The sequence below is a fragment of the Rhinatrema bivittatum genome, chromosome 10, assembly GCF_901001135.1.
Source record: "Rhinatrema bivittatum chromosome 10, aRhiBiv1.1, whole genome shotgun sequence".
NCBI lineage: Eukaryota > Metazoa > Chordata > Amphibia > Gymnophiona > Rhinatrematidae > Rhinatrema > Rhinatrema bivittatum.
The window spans coordinates 116,470,267-116,484,381 of NC_042624.1; the positions used below are offsets into that span (position 1 = coordinate 116,470,267).

Consider the following 14,115-nt stretch of genomic DNA (forward strand, 5'->3'; position numbering starts at 1 on the left):
CCCGCCACATTTAAACAGCTCCTCGCTATTCACGGCGCGCTCCCGTTTCGTGTGACCTCCGCTGCCCAAGCGGCAAATGCAAACGCCGCACAAATAAAACCAACTGGAAAAAAAAATGCCCGGACTTGTTTGCACGTGAAGCCGATGAGAGGTGGGGGCAGAGAGAAAGTTGCTCCCCCCAATCTTTCATTTTCTGTTTCATCGGGAGAGCAGCTGAGAAGTGGGGGGAGGGAGAGTTCGAGCCCCCCCCCCCCTCTCGAAATGAAAGCTAATAAATACATTTCCTATGGCAGGTGGTAGCATCGCATCCTGGAATAACAACGTCTGCCCCATATATCCCTCTGCCACACACTCAGCACCGGATGCGGCTGTCCAATTCCTCCCCCCAGGGCTCCCCACTATAACCATCCAAACAGCCATTCCCTACCAAGAAATACATATCCCACGAGCTGCAAAAAGTGGCTTCTTAGCAGAGTTTGTCCAGTATAGCCCTTATATTTGGGAATTTGCTAGGATATTATGAAGACGTTCGCCATCATTTTTGTTTGGACCTATGAGATTATTTAAACATCTGCATTATATGGTAATATGGACCCTTGTGGGGCACGGATTCTCCCTTCTGAACAAATAGACAGTGCAAGCAGTTTGAAAAGGTTCTCAGCAGGACTGTTCTTCACCAGCTAATGTGCATTAACTGGTATATGTATTCGTTTTTATTAGAGTGTTAACTTAGCTTCAAATAAATTTATTTTTTAATAAGGTTTTCTCCGAAAAATATTGCATCAACGTTCTTGTGGTGTATTAGCACAGTTTATGTATATGAACACTTGATATATACACTGTTTAGTTATTTTTCTCTATTTTATACATATATGTATGTATGCATGTTTGTGTGTGTGTGTAATACTTTTCTTGATGTGGTTTAGCGTTTACTTCTGTGCATTTCTTGGCTACACTTCCCGTCTCATTGGAAACGATGGAACTGCATTTTACAGCCGAGTGGTAGGGGGTTTACAGAGAGTGGTTTGGAGGTAACCACTTCGTAAAATATTTACCAAGAGATAAGAGCGTGCATAGGGCTTCCCAAAGCTGTGGTGGTGGTCCCACAGCCACTCGGGTTTTCAGGATACCCACAAGGACTGTGCATGAGATAAATCTGCCTATACTGGGTCTCCAATGTATGCAAATTTAATTTAAAGCGTATCCTGAAAATTCAACTGGCAGTGGAGGTCCCAGAGCAGGTTTGAGAAGCCATGGTAAGGTATCTTAGCTTGCCCGTTCTCTTCTTCCTACACAAAATGCTCCATAATTTCCAGTTTTCCTGTGAGAACTATTAAGTTCCATAAATATTTTTTTCTAATTTACCCTATACTTTAAGTTACTTTAAGTTCCAAATCCAGATTCTGCACCGCTTAAGTTGTAAAATATAGCTAATTATGTTTTTATGTGGTGCCCACAAAGATGGAGGCAGTACTGGTAAATATGACTGTCTACATTTCCCTCTAAATTCAAAAGCAGAGAAATGTTAGAAAGATCTGCTCAGGTTCCCTCTGCTCAGGCTCCGTTTTGTTTACCCCTGCTGTCGTGCTGAATCCTCCTTTCACGGGCTCACTAATTCACTGGGCTCATTACATTTAATTAAGGATCGAGGAGGCGTTTCCATATTTAATAGTAATCATAATTAATAATAATAAAAACGACAATAACCTCCTACAGAAGTAAAATAAAGAATTACTATTCCGATGTGGGCAGGCACAGGGCACTTGATTGCACTTTCCTGCTGCCTTTTTTTTTTTTTTTTCCGAGCATCTGGGCACAGACACATAAAAAAAAAAATCCCCATAAAGGCTGAATTCCAAAGTTATTCCTCTGCATATATCCCTGCAATATTTTTCCGCTTTCCCTCGATAAAACGGCCCAATAATAATGAATCATTTCATAAATAATGGGTTTGGGGGCTTATCGGGGCAGGCGGGCCAGTGCTGCCTCCTTATCTCTGCTGGTCACATTGCACCAGTGTTCTCCTCTCCATACTAAATAGGATGCTGGACGTGATGGGGAATGAGATCCAATTCCAGCGTAGCCACCCAGCACTTACTACACCTTAAAAAAAAAAAACAAAAAAAAAAACATACACAGAGAGAGGCTGTGAGTAGGCCACAAAATGGTTCCACTCACTTTTACCAATGGCAAGCAAACGGTGAGTAAGATCCTCTTTTGTTGCAGGCGGAAAACGGCTTGGATTGCTTTCGCACTCGTTTCGTTGTTGCGCTAAATCGAATCCTCGATTTTTTGTTTTTCGCTTTCTCTATGGGGGATGCGCCGGCGAACGAATGGAAGTGTTGGTGTGAGTGTGTGACTGTGTGTGTGTATTGTCACACATGCACATGTATGTACGTACATGGATATGCATGCACACACACGCAGGCACCCCCTTATATTTAGGAGGAGAGGGGGGGGTATTTAAAAAAAATTGCAAGCTGGTGTTTTGTTTAATGACGTCCTGTTTGTGAAAGGCAGCGTTGGCAAGAAAAAGGAAAAATGAGGCAGCGGGCTCGGGACATTTTTTTTCCTCTCCGTAAATCTATTTTTCTAAGGCAGAAACCGAACTGTCTGCGTGGGAATGGCTTTTCGCGGGCTTTACAGGGCGGCTGAAGAACAGGAGCGTTAGTGGAAGGGCCTTGTCCTTCGCATACCTGCGAAATAATGGATGAAAGTAATTATTGTGTATTACAAAAAAAAAACCAACAACAACAACAAAGAAACCACAACCATGATTCCCAAACCAAGCCAATGTAGACAGGCTTATCTGGCACAGAACCCAGCGATCGGGCCAATTTTATACGCCTAAATCGGTCGAAAATAGCAGAGAAAGACCGGAAAGTGACATTTAAACTAACAGAATGGACTCGGCAGGCGGGAGCCTCTGAGTGCTGGGAAGCACTCGGCCATGGCGGACTTGGAGCTGTAAGTAGAATCCTTTGGACTACCCGGTTCGGAAGGAGCTTTCATTTGGCTCTTTCTCGCTGTAAATGTTCCTGCTGGGGAGATGACACTTGCTTTTCGGCCTCGTTGACTGAGTCAGATAATTTCCTGTTTTCCAAAGCAACAAAACTTGCAGAGGAGACCGAGTGCTTCAGTACAACGGTCTCGTGTTTCCTTTACTTGTAAGTAACCGAGAACCAAAAGTTATCTTTGGTAGAAGCAAGCTAAATGTATAATCCGATGCCAATTTTGTGGTACCGACCCTCCCTAAGGAGCACCTACCCGGTCCCTTTGTCTCTCTCTTGTTAGAATAAAAACGTGCAATGCGCTTTATAATTTCACACATCCGACAGGAGTGGCCTTCCATTTACTGTTCTGTAAATTCTCCCCAATTCCCGGGATGAAGCCAACATTTAGGCGAGCCTGTATTAATTGGCTGAAACCTATTTCTAGGTTTTATGAAACTTATTTTTCCCCGAAAGCAGTTCTTTGCAAACAAAATGCAGGGCTTTTGACAGGCAAAAATAATGTATCCCGCGAAAGCGTATCTTATTCTAAGTTAAAAAAAACCCCAACCCAAAACGAATATCTCCACATATATGAAGATATAATTATTATTTTTTAAATTAATAATGAAGAAGATTCGCAACAGTAACGTAGGACACGAGAACCTGCTCTTTCATGCATTATTTCTCTTTTCAAATGTACCTTTTCAAATTATTCCAACAAGCAGAATAAGCAGGAAAAAAAAAAAAAAGATGTGAAAACATTTTTCTAACCGTCTGCCTGCTCTATGTTGCAAACACAGGAGAAACTGCGATGGGAGGAAGCTTACCCCACATATAGTCAGTGTGGTCCCCTGGCCCTAAAACCCTCCTGCAGTATCGTGCAGGTAGGAGGAAGCAGAGGACACTGCCAGCTCCTTTGTGCAGAGAGGTGGCAAATATGTCCTGCTTTGTATGTGGCAGAAGACAATCAGGGCTGCCTTTCTGGGTCCTCCTTGGATTTGGAATAAAGGGCAGCCACGTTTTCTGTGCGCTTTCTGGCATCTTATTATAGAGAAGGCTCTCTAGTTTAAACTATTGGCGTCTTGTCTTAATGATCAGACTTGAATTAAATATCACGGCGTCGATTACCCAGTAATTTATCAATAGACTTGCGGGACCTTCCTTTTCGGTTTTTATTTTATTTTATTTTTTTTCTAGGGAATTTATCCGCGTCTTTTATAAAGAACCAAAATGGGATAAAATCAGTGCAAAAAAAAAAAAAGACTCAGTTTATTTCCACCGTTTTTCTCCCATTTTTTGTTATACTAAAAATTGACAAATTCCTGGGAAAAAATAAAATAAAAACTGAAAGTGAAGGTTCCTAAATATTCTTTAGATAATCTTCTTCATATATTTACACAGACTAGCCTCAATGTCAAAATGCCACGATTTAGGGATTCCCCATGCGAGAAAAGCCAACAAACAAGTCGTAGGTGATACCTGTTTATTTGTAGATCTTTAAAATGAATTAACACAGAAACTACACTATTTCATTAATGAAACACAACAGCAAAAAAAACAAAAACCGCTCAGAAACGTACAAATTGGATGGCTAGCTTAAAATGGATAGCAGATTTAGGGACTGTTCTTGCGGGTGCCTATTGGAAAGGTAATTGTGAGATCTTTGTAAACCTCATTCAGCCTTTCTGGTCAGGTGCGTTGTAGATTTGCTGTGTGACAAATTGTGCGCCTATTAGAGATCGGTCATACTTAGTACTGTACTATTTAGATTCTTATAGACCGCAAGGGTAGCTGGTTATAAATCATCTGACTACTGCATCTATCTATACTTTGTATTCCTACCGAATACAATATTACTGCACTTCACTCGTGTTCCCCCACATCTTGGATGGAAGAAAAATTAATTCCCCTCGCTTTCTGAAAGAGCAATCTGGGTTTTTTTTTTCAACCATTGCAAATTAAAAGTCTACAAAGGAAGATGTTTTGAAATGTTTGTATTTGAAGTATTCAAGCTAAAGAAATTATGCTACTGCCTACCTTATTTATACTCTTTCCATCTAATTGCTGGTTTCACTCTTTGGTTATTACATTTATTTACTGTACATGCTTAATGTAAAATACGTGATGATGTTACAGTAATGCAAAAATAGTTTGTCTTGTCACAGGCGTCTATCCATAGGCAATCATGCAACCTGGCCATTTTAAAACTTCAGATTGTGCAGGTGCTCGACAACATAAAATTAATTTGGGCAACTAGTTCCCTACTAATAAAGCACATATGCTTTAATTTTGCTACGATGGAATGCGATGATACTTGCAACCAATTTTCTGCAGAAAGGAAAAGTCTCTTTTATCTGCACGGCCAGAATTCAGTATGGGTCCTGTGTATAACGCATTTCCCCGCCAATAGGCACGGATAGTGAGATAACCTGTGGTGCCTAGATCTTATTTGCTTGCTATTATTCTGGTCTACAAAAAATAAAGAGCAAACAAGGTGGAAGCAAAATAATATTGTTTGGCCTAAATAAAGTGCAAGAAAGACGCGTACAGGAACGGAGGAATTTTTTTCTGCTGTTTAAGTGCTAATCATCTGAATATGAATAAACAATTACACACTTGCTCGTTTTCAATTTGATCTGGAGCGAAAGATATCCCGGAACCCCCCCCCCCCGCCCCCCTCCGAAATGGCAGTGCTTTTACAATAGACATATGTGTGGTGTGCATGTATCTAGTGTATATATATATACTATTATAGTGGGGTGTATGTATTTATATGTGTGTATATATATTGTAGTGTATATATACACTACAATGCAGTATTTGTACGATATATATACCGTTGTAATGGTGTGCATGTATATATGTGTATATATATACTATTATAGTGGTGTATATGTATATATATATATGTGTATACATATTGTAGTGTATTGCTTATATATATATATATATATATACTGTTGTAGTGGTGTGCATGTAAATATATATGTATATATACTATTATAGTGGTGTGTATGTATATATATGTGTGTGTGTGTGTATATATATATTGCAGTGTATTGCTTATATATATATATATATATATATACTTTTGTAATGGTGTGCATGTATATATGTGTATACATATATATTGTAGTGTATTGCTTATATATTGCTTATGTATATATATAATATTGTAGTGGTGTGCATGTAGATATATATGTGTATATATTATTGTAGTGGTGTGTATATATTGTAGTGTATTGCTTATGTATTGCTTATGTATATATGTATATATGTATTGCTTATGTGTATATATATATACACACAATTGTAGTGGTGTGCATGTAAATATATATGTATATATATTATTGTAGTGGTGTGTATGTATGTGTGTGTGTATATATATATATATACACACACACACAGTATTGCTTACACTGTTGTAATGGTGTGCATATATATATGTGTGTATATATATATTGTAGTGTATTGCTTATGTATTGCTTATGTATATATGTATATATGTATTGCTTATGTGTATATATATATACACACAATTGTAGTGGTGTGCATGTAAATATATATGTATATATATTATTGTAGTGGTGTGTATGTATGTGTGTGTGTGTGTGTATATATATATATATATATATACACACACACACACAGTATTGCTTACACTGTTGTAATGGTGTGCATGTATATATGTGTGTATATATATATTGTAGTGTATTGCTTATATATTGCATATGTATATATATATTATTGTAGTGGTGTGTATGTATATATATATGTATATATATATTGTAGTGTATTGCTTATATATATACGAATGTACTGGTGTGCGTGTATATATATGAATGTATACATACATATATATATATATACATACACTATTGTAGTGGAAATCAAAAGGCTAGAAGAAGGCTGCGATGGCGCGCGCTGAAATGCCTTTTCCTTCTTGCAGGCTCTCTGCTAAGGTGCCCAGGGTGCCAGGGGGTCGCCCAGGATGATGGAAAGGCTGAAGAGCGATCTGCCCCTCCGGGACCCGTCCCCCTGCCCCCAGGAGGAGCCAGGAGGGGGCCCCCCCAACGGAGTCACCAAGGAGACGGGGCCCCCCTGCGCGCTGCTGCGGCGCGGGGCGGGCGCGCTGCACATAAAAGGCGGCGAGGCGGGCGGCGAGGCGCTGCAGACGGTGCCGACCACCGAGCTGTGCAGACCCCCCATGGTGCAGCTGAGCCCCCCGCAGCCCGCCGGCAGAGCCATGCTCTACACCCTCGGCCAGCCGCTGGGCGCCGCCGCCAGCAGGTCCGCGCCCCTGCCCCTGCCCCTGCTTTCTCCCCCCTCCCCCTCCCTGCTTTGCCTTCTCTCCTGCAGCTCCTCACCCTGCCCCTGCTTTCTCCCCCCTTCCCCTCCCTGCTTTGCCTTCTCTCCTGCACCTCCTCATTGCTTTGCATCTCATTGGGAGTCAGGACCGCTGCTTGTGAAAGACAGAGCTGCTTTTTTTTTTTTTTTTTGGGGGGGGGGGGGTTTCAAATGCAGTATTTGTACGATGCATGGGGGCATTGCCTAGCACTGATTTGGGGGAGGGGGGGGAGGGGGTGCGCGCCTGCTTTCTGCTCTGACTCTCTCTCTCTCTCTCTCGGCCCGCAGTGTCTACTTTGAGGACCCCGACGCCTTCCCCATGTTCCACGGCAGCAGCAGAGTCAAGCGCAGAGAGGGCCCCTACGAGACGGAGATCATCGAAGGGGGTAAGCGCTGCTCCCTACTCTCCAGCTCCAACAGGCCCTAGGTTGCCCGGTGGCTCTCTCGGCTCCTAGCCCCTGCCTTTCATTCTGCTGCCTAGTCTGGCTAAGAGCAACCTGCCAGCGCTGCTCCTGGATGGTGGCGAGCAGGGAAAGAAAGCGGCGACTGATTTCTCTTTGCTAGCCCCACGGAGAATGGAAGGTTGCTTCTTCCGTGGGACCGGGGCTCTGAGAAGTGCCTGCCACGCACGTGCTCGTTGCGGGCCCGCAGGCTGCAGATTAATGCTCCCTCAAGCCATTGCCAGGGACAGAGGGGATGAGCCTGCATCTCCCTTCTTCTGGCACAGCTGGAGGTGCACGAGAAATATGCACCAGGAGCCAATTATCCCTCCCCTAAACCACTCTGCACATCACGTTTACTGGGTGAGGGGGAAGCCGATGTAACAGACGGAATGTCTCCAAGTATTTGGCGAATTGTGTGGCTCGGGAATTTTGCAGAACAGCAGCCATTCCTTGCTATCAAGCCCTAGCCTAGTTAAGTCTCTGCACACGGTAGCCCAGCGCTGCCAAGCTGCGATCTGGCTGCAGCAGCTCTGACAAATCAGACCTCCTCCTCCTCCTCCTCATCAGAACTGGGTTCTTTTGGTCCCAGATAAGTCGGCAGTCTGGGGATGTGATCTGCTTCTAACCTGTCAGATCATAGGTAAAATTCGCGGGATGCACTAATTAGCTCTCAAAGTTTCCTTTACTTGATTCTTTCTAAAACGACACAGAGCCTGGTGGTGTCACCAACAGACTGATTGAGACGTAAGTTTCAAGGACAAGGGTCACATGCATGTGTCACCACGCTGCTTGGGGTATTTTTCTTTGTTTTGTTTTTTTGCTGCTCCGGCTGACATGACGACCCGTCCAGGGATTTTACCCACAACATTTGCTGCTCATTAAAAGCTAACATTTATGTAGCTTTAATCTAAGTTGCCCAGTGACATGCGCTATCTATCTGGGGTTAAGCATGTGCATATCGGCACCCATTCTGGGTTACCTGTGTGTGCCGTGCAGATTTCGGGCTGTGCTGCTGTGCAGCCTTCCCAGTGGTTCGAATGTAGACTGCTCAACGCTGCTCTTACATTTCCCAGCATCAGCACCTTTGCCTGATTAAAAGTTTGTTTTGTTTTTCATCACATTTCTGAATAATTTAAAGGAGCTAATTGTACTCTTTAAAAACTGCATCAAAACAAAGGCACAGGGAGGTTACATCAAGAAATGGGTCACCGAGTAATGGCAAAGCACCCAGGACTGCAGAGGATAATTTTCCAATAGACGCTGCCTTTCTCCTTACCTTGCATCCTGTCCTAATACTTACCGGATTTTTTCTCCCTACTCTTCCTTTGTCCTGATACCCTCTCTCCCTTGTTTTCCCATAATGTGGCATGTGTCTTTACATTTAATCTACAAACGATCGCTGAATTTCCCTGGAATCTGAGTAAATATTAATAGGTTCGTGATTGTAATGAGCTAGAAAGTAAAAGTGCTCTAGTGACATTTTACTTCAGATGATTGGGCATGCGATTGATAATACAATTTAAATGAAACTGGTTTGAATGCCTGAAACTGGGATTAGTGCACTAGCAATAGAAAAATATCTTCTTTTTACTTCTTCAAAGATTTAATTTTTCTTGGCATTCTTAGGTTCTGCGATGCTTATATGACCCGACACATGGCAAGTTATAGTTATTCATACCCTGGCTGGGGTGTGAGGCATGGGATGCAGATGCCTTTAACCATGCAGAGGACGGGTTATGATAGCATATGGCACATACCTGCGCTGTTATACCTAAGAAAATAAAAAGAAGTGTTAATAGTAGCTATGCTTATGCAAACTATGGTTTGGCAATGGAGATTTATCCTCACTATTGTAGAAACACTGCAGAGAGCAATCATTCATGATTGTCCATTAGATAAAGGTTTTATCTCATGGAAGAAAAAGTCATAAGCTACTACTGGAAACCACTTAGAAGAAGAACGTGGTAAGCTCAGAGAGAACAGACTCATGTATATATGATTAGTGTTTTGGTCCCCTTGCACACAAAGGGACAGAAAGGGACCAAAACACTAATCATATATGTTCTCTCTGAGCTTACCACGTTCTTCTTCTAAGTGGTTTCCAGTAGTAGCTTATGACTTTGTCTTCCATGAGATAAAACCTTTATTTAATGGACAATCATGATTACTATCATTTTCAGGAGATTTGATGACGGATTTTGTTTCCTTATGGTGACCTCTTGGTATCCTACCCAAAATGATGCCCTAATAGCTTTAATTGAAGAAGAAATAGAATAAGAATAATGTTTTCATTGGATGCCAAGATGGCATTTTTTTGTATGCTCGTGTAAAATGAGCTTTGAGGGTAAGCGCACAATGTAAGTGTGCATGTACATGTAAGATCAATCTAGTCAGGAGAGTGACTCACCCCCCCCCCCCCCTGCTGTCATTTGTTGTGGGCCCTTACACTAATCTAATAATATTTGGTTATTTTCCTAAATAATAACAATATTTTGATTGTCACAAAGCCACAATAAATAATATATTTGGTGCTGTTTCTAATCCTTTATTACAATTTTAGGCACCCGAGCAAAAGTGGTTCGTCGAATCTTCACCAACAGCAGGGAAAGATGGCGGCAACAAAACGTGAACGGGGCTTTTGCAGAGCTGCGGAAGCTGATCCCAACTCACCCGCCAGACAAAAAGCTCAGCAAGAATGAGATCCTTCGTCTGGCAATGAAATATATCAATTTCCTGGCCAAGCTTCTCAATGACCAAGAAGAAGAGGGAAACCAAAGGGGTAAAGGGAGCAAAGACACTGGAATAGACCAAGAGGTCCTTCTTCAGGACATGTTATCGCCATCTCCAAACTCTAGCTGTGGAAGCTCATTAGATGGAGCAGGAAGCCCTGACAGCTTCAGTGAGGACCATGAAACACTGGATTCAAAGCACAGGCGGAGCCTCCATCCATCCATTTTTCCTGTAGAGGGCAACGGTCAACGATGACAAGTTTGCAAACTGGTGAGGAAGAGCACAGGTTCCAATCTGCATGAGGGCCTGGCACTCATGCTGCATTCGTGCTTGGCCAGAAACATCCACCTTAAAAGTCAATTTCCCCTCGCTCCCCTCCTACTTCATTCCTCCCTTCCGCACACTCACAAAGTCTTGTCTCCCTGCTGAAAAGGAAATGAAGGACAAACCAAATGAAGGTTCTTCAGATGGGTACTTTCTCTAAAACAGAAAGATGGTAATATCTTTGTAAATAAAATGTGTGATAGATGGCTAGCGGCAGATGGGTCTACTTTATGAAGAAAAGGGGACACGAGAAAAGCGAATTCTTCAGCCTCTGCTGGTCTTGGTTTGGGTCTTGATGGAGCTTCATTTGTGGGTGGAACTGGAAAATCTGAAAATCTATGACCCATGCTTCTACAGCTGGGAAAACACATAAGCCACTTTTTGAATCAATGACAATAGGACCTTGCAATTCCAAGTGGTGGTGGCTGTTAAAAAGGCAGGAAGTCTTTAGTTAAACATAATCTAATTCTGACTTGTTGAAAGTACTGAAATACGGCATGAGAGGAGCCTGATGCAGCTTACCTCGGAACGAAAGGTACACTTTTTTAATGACATTAATTACATGGTGATAATATTTGACCAACAGTAACCAAGAGAATGCTGTAACATATTTCTTTAGACTTAGCAATGTTAAACACCAACAAAAAGATTTATTGAAAGTTGTACGCATGTAGGAAAATGGTTGTAATTATGTCCATTATTACTGCTGAATCTATAGAGATGTCCACTGTGCCCTTGCTCCGCCAGGAAAGGAAGTGCTAAGTAATTTGCTACAAACCGAAGATCTGGCTCGGAATCTCTACAGCTCCCAGTAGTCTCTCTAGATCTCGTACTGCTGCTACCAATGGTACACTTCAAGCAACACAAGCCAATCGGCCAGTGCCTTCAACATCTTAGGCCAAGCCAGGGTGCCTTTTCACTTCCCAAGAAAATACAACCATCTTCCTAGAAGCACAAGTTCAGTTGTTGCTTTTCCCTAGAACCTAATTGCTAGAATGGAAAAGAGCAACCAGGCCCAGATTTAGGCAGAAGCAACTGAGCCAATAGCCTGGAGCGCCACATAGGCAGGCCAAAGAGGAGTGAGCCTGCTCCAGCCTACTTCAAAGAGGCACTGCTATGGCACTCTGGGACTTTGGAAGGTGGTGGGGGAAGGGGTGTCCACCACTTTTCTGATCTCCAGGGTCTCCTGCCTCTCTCTCTCTTTCACGACCTATGGCAGCAAACTCTTAAATCTGGCCCTGAGAGCAACTCATTTTATAACCAAGCCACGTAGCTCCTGGATATTATTGACAAGCCCATGTGACCACAATGGGCCCAGAATTCTGTAGTTATGTAATATACAGATGGTTGAGCCACTGAATGAATGCTTAAATATTCACTAACAAATGGCATTTAAAAATATTCTAGTGGCAAAAGTTGTGATATAAATTGGGGCAGATTGTTCTGTGGATAAATCATAAATTGATTTCGTCTCCAGTGTAATAATGACTGATGGGTTTATCGCCACACCCATGTTCCGAAATATGTAAAACCCCAGTTCCCAGCGCAGTCACGATATATTATCAGTGTAAAACTCAGAAAGCTTTGCAGTGCTCTGGTTGAAAGATCCTTTCTAACTTATTTTCCCACCCAGTATACTATTTATTGTACTCATTCAGGTACAACACTCTGCAGGGAGCTGGAGTCCCTTATCAGACAAATCTTTCTTGCCATGTTGCACAGTGCGTATGGGAGATTTTCAACAGGAAATATATCTCCCTTTCTTCACTTGTGTTCACCCGTTTGCTGTTTGAGGTTAGTGTGTTATACCCGGACACACTTACTTTCTTCAGAGCACAATTAGAGAGAGGTATGAATAATAATTTGGGAAAACACAATATCTGTAAGAACAGCCTTTTTAATGTATTGGAAGGGATGAATTTCTTGCATAATGAAATGTAATAATGGTAGGAAAATGACAGCAATTTTGTCTTCATGATTCTTTGGCTAAAAGTAGTGCATTCTGCCTTTATTTGGATAAATGCCCCTGATGTCATATAAGTGCTTATTCTTCTACGCCTAAGCTTACAGTAGAGAAATGCACATTAAGAAGGCTGAGTCCTCTCAAAGTAAGGTGCATAACTTAGGGGGGGAGGCACATAACTTACGCACCTGCTTCAGCTTTGTTTACCTGCCAAAGGACACACCTTACCTTTTTACCCTTTCTTTCTTAATTCTACCCCTTTTGTGTTCATCCTGCTCCTGACATCACACCAAGCGAACATGATGTCACCAGCAGAACAAGCCAGAGCAGGCATGACCCCTTTCAATCTGTCACCTAACCGGATGTGTCCTCCATCACCAGACCCACAGAGGCCCCCCAGGGAAGGCCGCTGACTCCCTTTCAGACGCGGCACCCTGAGGCAGAGGGGTGTTTCAAATAGTTTGCTAACCTGACAGGTTTCCTTTTGTAGCTGAAATATGAAAAAAGGTACAACCAACCCTTTATGGTTTGTTTTGTTTTTTTTGAATACTTGTAGCCTCTTAGCAATGCACAGTTTAGGTAAATGAGGTATGTATAATTGTACTTAATTGTGATTTGAATGGTACATCTTCTGCTTTTAATCTTTCTTGCCTGTCCTGTGTTTTGATATCACACTTACGTCTGAACAGCACTTTCAGCCATTCTTGTATTATAAAATAATCTGGTGATTCTGGTTTCTGCAGATTTTTTTTTTTGCAGAAATTAAGTGTCCAGATCTGGTACCTTTATCTTTGTAAAGCCAATTAGGTGAGCCTGTGGATGTACTATTTAGAAAATAACACAGTTGTTGTAATATATGTATAACATGTTATATCAAGGATCTTTCTAAATAAAGTTTTACAAGCCAATATCATCTTGCTTTAAATTTGGGTTAACATTTCTCTGCTTCCCGCGTTATTCGAGAAGCTGAACAGGTTTGGAAGACAACGGGGGACAGTGAGAGGTGTAAGCAAAAAGACTAGAGGTTCATTCTGATCCCCCAAATCTCCCAGTGTAGAGAATTTCCCCTCAGCTTCTGGTGTGGGAGCCCTTTCCTGGGACTGGCTCGCAGTCTCAACCAAGCTCTCTCGGATTGCAGAACCCAGCGGAGTTTTAGGGCAGCTTTGACCTCCTCTGGCAGCGTCATGGAACTGGGAAAAGCTGGAAAGGAGAAAACGTGTGGTGCTCATAACTGAAATGAAACAGAGAGTCCGAAAGGCCATGCAGCGATGCAGGGTCAGCGCAAACCTTCCTCTGTGAAAGGCCACATCCCCTC

General features: G+C 42.3%; 1 protein-coding gene across 3 annotated transcripts; it reads left to right on the plus strand.

The window, feature by feature from the left end:
• Positions 1–1,987: 1,987 nt before the first annotated feature.
• TAL1 (TAL bHLH transcription factor 1, erythroid differentiation factor) lies at positions 1,988–13,708 on the plus strand. Of its 3 annotated transcripts, none has more exons than XM_029618396.1 (4): positions 1,988–2,200; positions 6,943–7,283; positions 7,629–7,726; positions 10,344–13,708. In XM_029618396.1, the coding sequence occupies exons 2-4, from the start codon at positions 6,985–6,987 to the stop codon at positions 10,766–10,768; spliced, it is 822 nt and encodes a 273-aa protein (XP_029474256.1). In that variant the 5' UTR covers positions 1,988–2,200; positions 6,943–6,984; the 3' UTR covers positions 10,769–13,708. The 3 variants fall into 3 exon arrangements, with proteins under 3 accessions (XP_029474256.1, XP_029474258.1, XP_029474257.1); XM_029618398.1 differs by lacking the exon at positions 1,988–2,200 and adding an exon at positions 2,214–2,967; XM_029618397.1 differs by lacking the exon at positions 1,988–2,200 and adding an exon at positions 2,974–3,167.
• The last annotated feature ends 407 nt before the right edge of the window (positions 13,709–14,115 follow it).

Excerpts from the sequence above, each read along its gene's own strand:
- TAL1 (XM_029618396.1), top strand. The coding sequence starts at position 6,985 with ATGATGGAAAGGCTGAAGAGCGATCTGCCCCTCCGGGACCCGTCCCCC. Across the intron at positions 7,284-7,628 it reads CTGGGCGCCGCCGCCAGCAG|TGTCTACTTTGAGGACCCCG; the intron begins GTCCGCGCCCCT and ends CTCGGCCCGCAG. Across the intron at positions 7,727-10,343 it reads GACGGAGATCATCGAAGGGG|GCACCCGAGCAAAAGTGGTT; the intron begins GTAAGCGCTGCT and ends TTACAATTTTAG.